Genomic DNA, 9,079 nt, shown 5'->3' with positions numbered 1-9,079 from the left:
GACAACGTGTCCGCAGTCCGCTATGTGAATCATCTAGGAGGTTCCAAATCAAAGATGCTCTCAGACCTGACCAAGGAATTATATCAGTTCTGCCTAGACAGGAATATCTCCCTGCGAGCGGAATATCTGCCGGGAACAGACAACCTCGTCGCAGACTGGTTCTCCCGCCACTGGAGGGACTCCAGCGATTGGCAACTGAATCCACAAATATTTCATCATCTCCAGATTTGCCGGGGACCATTCAACCTGGACCTCTTTGCATCTCGCCTCAACAGGCAGACGGACGCTTTTTACAGCTGGTTACCGGACCCAGCGTGCCTTGCAGTCGATGCCTTCCTACAAAAGTGGCCGATGTCAGGGGCATATGCGTTCCCTCCATTCTCCATGATTCCGCGCACGCTACAACTTCTCAGAACTCAAGGTGTCAAGATAACTCTAGTGACCCCGCTATGGCGGGCCCAACCATGGTACCCTTACCTACTGGAAATGTCAGTGGACTTTCCCCTGCTACTACCCTGCACCCACGACCTCCTCAGAGACTCGATAGGCAACTTTCACCCATTGGCGATTCAGGACCATCTCCAACTAGTGGCTTGGACCATTTCAGGGGATCGTGGAATGTCTCAGGCCTTTCGACAACTGCTCAGGGACTCCTTTGGGACTCATGGGCCCCAGGAACCAGACGCTCTTACATCTCTGCATGGCGCCTATGGAGTTGCTGGTGCTTGGAAAGGAACCTTGATCCCTTTTCAACACCTATAATTAATATTATTAACTTCTTGTCGTCTTTATTCGACCAGGGTAAATCCTACCGGACCATTAACGTGTTTCGGTCTGCTATTTCTGCAGCGCACGTTCCTATAGAAGGCTCTTCGGTGGGCAAACACCCGTCTGTCTGCAGACTTTTGCGGGGCATCCGCATCGCTAGACCCCCGAATCCCAAATATAATCAATTCTGGGACGTTGCCGTCATGCTCACGTTCCTGGAAGCTTGGCCGGACAACGAAGCGCTTTCCCTACGCCAATTATCAGCCAAATTAGCTCTCCTCCTCTGTTTGGTCTCCTTCCGAAGAGTTTCCGACATCAGGGCTTTCGACTTTCACGCCCTCGATTTCACACCAGAGGGGGTACACTTTCACATCACTAGACGCACTAAGACCAACTCATCTACCGTGAGCTACCCTTACTTCTCGGAGAGACCACTCCTATGCGTAGCCCGGTGCATAAGACACTATATCGCTCGCACTACCCTTCTCAGAGCACCTACCGGGCCCCTCCTGGTATCCTATGTACGGCCTCACAAACCAGTTTCGTGCCCTACCATTGCACGCTGGATTAAATGGCTCCTAGCCCTGGCTGGCATTGATGCATCTTTCGGGGCTCACTCGGTTAGAGGCGCAGCCGCCTCTTCAGCACTCCTAGCTGGAGGTTCCTTAGCGGAAATTCTCTCCTCCGCTGATTGGTCTAGAGAATCCACCTTCCGTACCTTTTATTTTAGACACTCTCCTCACGTTTCTCTGTCCTTGCTATCTGTGCGTTAAAATAGCAAATATGAAGCCTCCTGTCTTGCCATAAAATTCGGGATTATTCTAGCTCCTAGTGACCGAATAATCTAAATTTTATTAAAGACAGGAGGCGAATATTTTCCCACCCTAGTTTTCTCTTCCCACCCTTCTAGGTAAGTATCCTGTACTACCTCCAATTTCTAACTATGACTTACATCCTCTCTTTCGCTAACCTAGACTCATTAGGTCGTTATTATTATAACCCGTTTTTTATATTATATCTAGTTCATTAAATTCTAGATGGTCATTTACTGTTATACCACTCTGTTATTACCATAGTTAGAGCTTGCACTAAACTAGAAGTCAGTTCACTGCATTTATTTGGTTTTCTTTTGCCAAAGAGACCATACTTTCACGATATTTCTCCTTCCTCCTAGTGTGAAGATCGCTTGCCTTCTGCCTTGACTCTACCTGCGGGTTGATTACTACCTTCATCCTTAAAGATACCTTCACCGTTACCTGTTCATCGTTTTAATGACTACTTTTACATGGTTGACTCTACAGCTGATCGGCTACATCAAGAAAGAGGAATTGGGAGGAGCCTGATGACAGTTTATATTGCTGTGATGCACTCTGATTGGTTAAACTTTTTTACACTGCTGTTAACTGTTTCTTTGCTGCTGGGAGTTTCAGTAAAGAAAGATAAGCAAATATTCGCCTCCTGTCTTTAATAAAATTTAGATTATTCGGTCACTAGGAGCTAGAATAATCCCGAATTAACACTGAGGTTTCTAGAGCCATTTATAGCCCGTTACAAAGTGAACAATATTCTTTAAATCTTTTCATTGGAAAACCAATAGGAATACAAGACCTGGGTGTAAACAATTAGAGTAATTAAACTGGATTCTAAGTCACATATTTTATTTAATTATTCAATCAAACGTGACATTTGAACTGTTTGGACTGCCTACAGTATCCAAAGGTTTTCTCAGATCGAACGTGATATATTGATCCAAAAAAATAGTGTTAATAAACTCTACTGCAAACCTCATGATGTTCCGTTAAGACACCCAAAATACATAGCAGCTGAGCTATAAAGGGACAGCGACAAGGTATTTGGGACAACACTCACTTTTCACCACCTCTCCTTTTGTGCTCAACTTTGTCATTTGGAGCCAGACAGATGGAGATCACAGGCTGCTTGATTTTTGTATAAGTTAGTTTCAGCCTCTCGAACTCCAGTTGGAAGAATACGACACTGACGTACAGAGAAAATTAGCAGCAGAAGACACTTATAGAGCAAAACACTTTTGTGAAGAAATGTACCAGGTTTGCAGGAACACTGGCTTTTATGGGGTTGGAATTGTACATTCAACACTAGGATGGGATTACAAGATTACAAACAATGGCTCGCTATTAACACTCTCAGCAATAGGTCTCCATGAAGGAGGGTCATTCTGAGTGTAGCCACGTGAAGTTTCAGGAGGATGAAGAGAAGGAGGATAAGGACCCTCAATCTCTTCACTGCCTCTCCCATTACACAGCCACCATTAACATGTGGGTGGAGGACACATGGTGGTGAACCGAAATTTACTGGAAAAAGAATATCCTTTAGGGGTTCGGACGACATACATTTACTAGAAAAATAAATATCCTTTAGGGGTTTGGATGACATAAATCAAGTGGTTTATGATGTATCCAGGTCCTTTCACTGGCCAAGCTACAGATCTACTACTGTGATTACCTTATGCGATCAGCTCGGTTTCGGAGGAAAGGAATGCCTGAATGCTCACTAATCCAGAGCATTAAGCATAAAACTGACAGCAGGTATGTCAGTGCACACATACACAGAGAGGAAAGAGAGTTCATTTCACATGGTAATCATACAGCAAGTCAAGAGAGGGCATTTTACTGCAGAGATTCCAAGCAACATGTTGCACAGACATAATTACTCACATGAATTGTACACCAAGTGATACATGGGAATAAGCAAATATTTAAATCATGTGTTTTAAAAATAACATGATCTTTCCATTAAAAGAACAGGTCGATCATCACGTCCACCATAACTTAGCAAAGTAAGGCTAACAGGATCAGTTGCACAAACAATCCTAGCATGACTGTAAGAGCAGGGTTTATGAATATCAATTTGCTAGGTTTCAATAAGCTGCTACCACAAGCCCGGTTTTGATGGTTTGATTCACATGTATATCAAAAAATGAGTGCACGTAAAAAAAAGGCTGCTGGCAAAATACACTTGTTAGAAAGATAGGCCTAAGTCAATGGGAAACGACTCTCCCAAATTTTGACTCTTCCACAGAACTCACAAAGGTGTAACGAGCATTTCACTGGAATCAAAGAGTTAAGCCACTGGAAATATTAAAAACACAAGAGCCCTATATTAAATAAAAAAAAAAAAAAATACCCTGATCATCAATTAAATTAGAATGAATATGCCAGAAGTTTCTTATAGTCAGGTGTTTATAACACTGTGCTGGAAACCTCCTCGCTCTGTCCCAGTGATTGCACCTGCTACTAAGGCTCTTCTATAGGAATGTGTAATGCACTAGAGGTCAGACAGGCTAAATTAAATTAGAACCATAACACAAAGAGCAGCAATTTGAACAGTTAAATACACTACAAACTATGTGCGTAGCACTAAAAATCCTTTCTGGATGAGACACTTCAAATCTGGTGATAAAGTAAAAAAAAGAAAAAAAAGAAAAACTGAACATGTGCAAACAAGGAGCATATGTTGTAGGACGTATCAATAAATTAGATAAGAACCCTAGCTTTCGTTTGCAATCGTGGATTCTGTTTGGGAGTTAAAAAGGGAACGTAGATATCTCATCTTTGGAGAAGTCATTCAATAAAAGGCCAACTCCGTTCACACCTCTAGGGTTTCAAGAAAGATGCTTCTACTCATTGTATGAAGCTCTCTGTGGTCCAACAAGCGATGGACAATCAGGCTCAGTTGCTGCGAAACTGCACATTGGTCAGAGTGTCATCATGAGACCACAGGGGTCATATCCCATAGCTACAAGATAGAACAAGAAAAAAAAAAAAAAAACTACATCAATCAATAAACTGACACAATATGTAAATACATTCACTCTCTTTTATAATTAATCAGAAAGAACATGATAAGGCTGATATTTTAATTAGTCGTCTCTCATCGACTGCTCAACTGAAAACCACTGCAGAACTGAGTGGATTAACATATGCTCAAAATGCTTAGCAAGGGTTTGGGTGAAGTGTATAGTGACTGTAGATGGACTCAGGCGAGACATATGAATGGTGGTAAGATATACTTGTTTCTCATACTGAACTTTAAGAATAAATGTATTGTTATATCGGGGGTCCTATTGGTTTATATGTGTTGCAAACATCCACAAATTTAAAAATTGTCTGAATACGTGTGTCAGCGGAAGCTTTTATCTCCCACTGCCAACATTACATTGACATTTGTCTCTCCCCTTTTTAAAAATCTTATATAGGAATTGGTGACACAAGAAAGTTGTGATTTTTTTTAAAATTAAATAACTATATGCTGACATATTGGCTAGTGTGCAGTAGTTGCTTCTTGACCAAGCAAGATAATGAAAGGCACTACCTTGTGTCCAGCCCAATTCGTGATTGATGATGTGGATTATATGAAATGTGTCAATGAGCCCCCATAATCACTAAAGGGCAAGGTCACAGTGACATGTATTCCTGGCTACAAACATGACATGTAACGTCTCCCAAACCACATGTTGAAAATAAATTTGTGCTTGCACATGTTTAACTCAAACAACAAACCTTTAGGATCTTGTCAGTTCCTGATGTCAATAACCACACTCTTGTTGCATCAAAGTGTACATTGGCAATATTGTGTTTGCTGTCATGGAAAGAAGCAGTCGGCGCACGTCTGAAACACAAAAAATTAAGACAGTTTCTCTCATTGCTCAAAGTCAGGGGATCACAGCTTTCTGAGTCTATGCTTGGAGGTGGTGGTGGTGGTAGAGGGTGGGGAAACTATAACAAAAACAGCGACATGAATGTAAGAGTGAGAGTAAATTATATTATCACCAACATACAAATTATATCATTTCATACATCTGATTTTTTTTCAGTTCCACACATCTACTCCTTCATCCATGTCTGCCTTGAAAGGTATCCACATGATATGCAACCACTAAGTCAATATAAAGAGCAGTTGGCATGCTCACTGCATATGTTGTACTGGCAAAATACCTCCTTTTGCAGCAAGTGCAGAGAACTGGGGTCAAAATGATATATGAGGCCAATGCCTGCAAGTAAAGATCATAAAATGTGTAAAATGTGTGGAGTCTCCTTCTCTGACTAGGGATAAAGTATGGTGGATCCACCTTCTCTCACTAGGGATAAAAGCATGGTGGATCCTCCTTCTCTCACTAGGGATAAAAGCATGGTGGATCCTCCTTCTCTCACTAGAGATAAAAGCATGGTGGATCCTCCTTCTCTCACTAGGGATAAAAGCATGGTGGATCCTCCTTCTCTCACTAGGGATAAAAGCATGGTGGATCCTCCTTCTCTCACTAGGGATAAAAGCATGGTGGATCCTCCTTCTCTCACTAGGGATAAAAGCATGGTGGATCCTCCTTCTCTCACTAGGGATAAAAGCATGGTGGATCCTCCTTCTCTCACTAGGGATAAAGCATGGTGGATCATCCTTCTCTCACTAGGGATAAAAGCATGGTGGATCCTCCTTCTCTCACTAGGGATAAAAGCATGGTGGATCCTCCTTCTCTCACTAGGGATAAAAGCATGGTGGATCCTCCTCTCACTAGGGATAAAAGCACGGTGGACCCTCCTTCTCTCACTAGGGATAAGAGCATGGTAGACCCTCCTTCTCTCACTAGGGATAAAGCATGGTGGATCCGCCTTCTCTCACTAGGGATAAAAGCATGGTGGATCCTCCTTCTCTCACTGGGGATAAAGCATGGTGGATCCTCCTTCTCCCACTAGGGATAAAGCATGGTGGATCCTCCTTCTCCCACTAGGGATAAAGCATGGTGGATCCTCCTTCTCCCACTAGGGATAAAGCATGGTGGATCCTCCTTCTCCCACTAGGGATAAAGCATGGTGGATCCTCCTTCTCCCACTAGGGATAAAGCATGGTAGATCCTCCTTCTCCCAATAGGGATAAAGCATGGTGGATCCTCCTTCTCTCACTGGGGATAAAGCATGGTGGATCCTCCTTCTCCCAATAGGGATAAAGCATGGTGGATCCTCCTTCTCCCAATAGGGATAAAGCATGGTGGATCCTCCTTCTCTCACTGGGGATAAAGCATGGTGGATCCTCCTTCTCCCACTAGGGATAAAGCATGGTGGATCCTCCTTCTCCCACTAGGGATAAAAGCATGGTGGATCCTCCTTCTCCCACTAGGGATAAAGCATGGTGGATCCTCCTTCTCCCACTAGGGATAAAGCATGGTGGATCCTCCTTCTCCCACTAGGGATAAAGCATGGTGGATCCTCCTTCTCCCAATAGGGATAAAGCATGGTGGATCCTCCTTCTCCCACTAGGGATAAAAGCATGGTGGATCCTCCTTCTCCCACTAGGGATAAAAGCACGGTGGACCCTCCTTCTCTCACTAGGGATAAAGCATGGTGGATCCTCCTTCTCCCACTAGGGATAAAAGCACAGTGGACCCTCCTTCTCTCACTAGGGATAAAGCATGGTGGATCCTCCTTCTCTCACAAGGGATAAAGCATGGTGGATCCTCCTTCTCTCACTAGGGATAAAAGCATGGTGGATTCTCCTTCTCTCACTAGGGATAAAAGCATGGTGGATCCTCCTTCTCTCACTAGGGATAAAAGCATGGTGGATCCTCCTTCTCTCACTAGGGATAAAAGCATGGTGGACCCTCCTTCTCTCACTAGGGATAAAGCATGGTGGATCCTTCTTCTCTCACTAGGGATAAAGCATGGTGGATCCTCCTTCTCCCACTAGGGATAAAGCATGGTGGATCCTCCTTCTCCCACTAAGGATAAAGCATGGCGGATCCTCCTTCTCCCACTATGGATAAAGCATGGCGGATCCTCCTTCTCCCACTATGGATCATCCTCTCAGTAGTTTTAAAGCATAGTGAATGCTCCTCCTCTCAATAGGAATGAAGCACAATGGATCCTCCTTCTCTCACTAAGGCTAGAGCACATTGAATCATTCTCTCACTAAGGTTAAGACACAGCGGATGCTCCTGCTGTAACTAGGGATAAAGCACAATGGATCCTCATTCTCACTATGAGTAAAGCATGATGGATCCCCCTTCTCTCACTAAGCATAAAGCTCAATTGTTCCTTCTCCTCTCAACAGGTACAAAGTATTACGGATCCTCTGTCTCCAACCAGGGATAAAGCATTATGCGATCTTCCTTCTCCATATAGGACTATAGGTGACACTACGTGTTCACTGTAACAAGTATCGGCTGCCCAGCATAAGTAGAAAAACATTTGAAATGGGTTGAAATAGTTCACATGTAAAAAAAATAGTTCTGTAGAGTGGAATAAGAAATGGCGCAGAGGGCAAAAAGACTTGGGATTGGAGAAAAGGTGTTGTGGGAGGCACTGGGCCAATGAAATCCCCAAACAGAAATGCCTATGACTAAGCTTTATTAGTAAAACACGTTTATCATTTGTATCACCCTCATGTACTCTGCTTTCCCCGGTTTTATGTTCCTATGGATATTTTACATTCCTATGTCATTTCTACAAATAAGTGAATAAAGGTGAAAAAAAACAAAAACACAATATTAAATTTGAAATAACAATTCTTAAAGAATTTTTTTTTATTGATGGCTAAAGTGTGGACCAAGGACAAAACATCACAAAAGTCTGGCTATTAATAGAGGAGTGGGATTTGGCTTCGAATATCCATTAAAACATGCCGGCACATTGTGACTTACTCTTCATCTGTTATAGACTGGTGACAGCTGTCACACACCCGTACTTCAAATTCAAAACCCATGAGTGGAATGGAGGACCTTTGAGAGCTGCATTTCCCACACACTGCCTTCCCACATTTCCTGCAATGATGCTAAAAAGACAGAAATATTATGTCATACATCGATGTCACTAAATAGATAATGTTCTTCTTTGTGCATAAGCAAAGTAATTCTCTCTATTCAGATAAACACAGCTTAACCAGTATGTCATGATGACCTGGGCATTGCATCAGATGGTCAATAGGCATGTGCTCGGGTCGTCTTAAAAAAGGTATTATTCAATATTACTTCGCTAAATAGTTCAAAGTGAATATATATTCATCATAATAAGTGAGACCAAAGGTTTACGATGACAATATTTTATATAATGCATTCTCTATAAATGTACAAACTATTGCGTGCATTTTTTTTTTTTTTTTTTAAACCCACCTACTAGCCCAACCTGCATCACAGTCAATCATCTCCTCATTCCCTTCACCTGTTACCAGTTACTGGAATTATACTACTAATTCTCTCTGCCATCACCTCTAAATTCCTCTGCTACCTCATGTCTCATTTCTCCATTTTAATCTTTAGATTGTAAGCTCATGGGCTAGCGAGAAAAAG

At 42.6% G+C, this 9,079-nt stretch overlaps 1 protein-coding gene across 1 annotated transcript in view; it reads right to left on the bottom strand.

Moving 5' to 3' along the window:
• Positions 1–3,888: 3,888 nt before the first annotated feature.
• Positions 3,889–9,079, bottom strand: part of WDFY2 (WD repeat and FYVE domain containing 2) — a 69,019-nt gene continuing 63,828 nt past the window's right edge. The window contains exons 10-12 of the mRNA XM_063444850.1: positions 8,435–8,565; positions 5,307–5,415; positions 3,889–4,542 (exon numbers count right to left, since the gene is read on the bottom strand). Of these exons, the coding sequence (XP_063300920.1) occupies positions 4,513–4,542; positions 5,307–5,415; positions 8,435–8,565 (270 nt within the window). The 3' untranslated portion in view covers positions 3,889–4,512. The remainder of the gene's footprint in view (positions 4,543–5,306; positions 5,416–8,434; positions 8,566–9,079) is intronic.

Source organism: Pelobates fuscus, chromosome 1 (genome assembly GCF_036172605.1).
Source record: "Pelobates fuscus isolate aPelFus1 chromosome 1, aPelFus1.pri, whole genome shotgun sequence".
Classification (NCBI taxonomy): Eukaryota; Metazoa; Chordata; class Amphibia; order Anura; family Pelobatidae; genus Pelobates; species Pelobates fuscus.
Note: the sequence above shows the minus strand (reverse complement) of the source record. Positions and strands in the feature narration are given on the sequence as shown.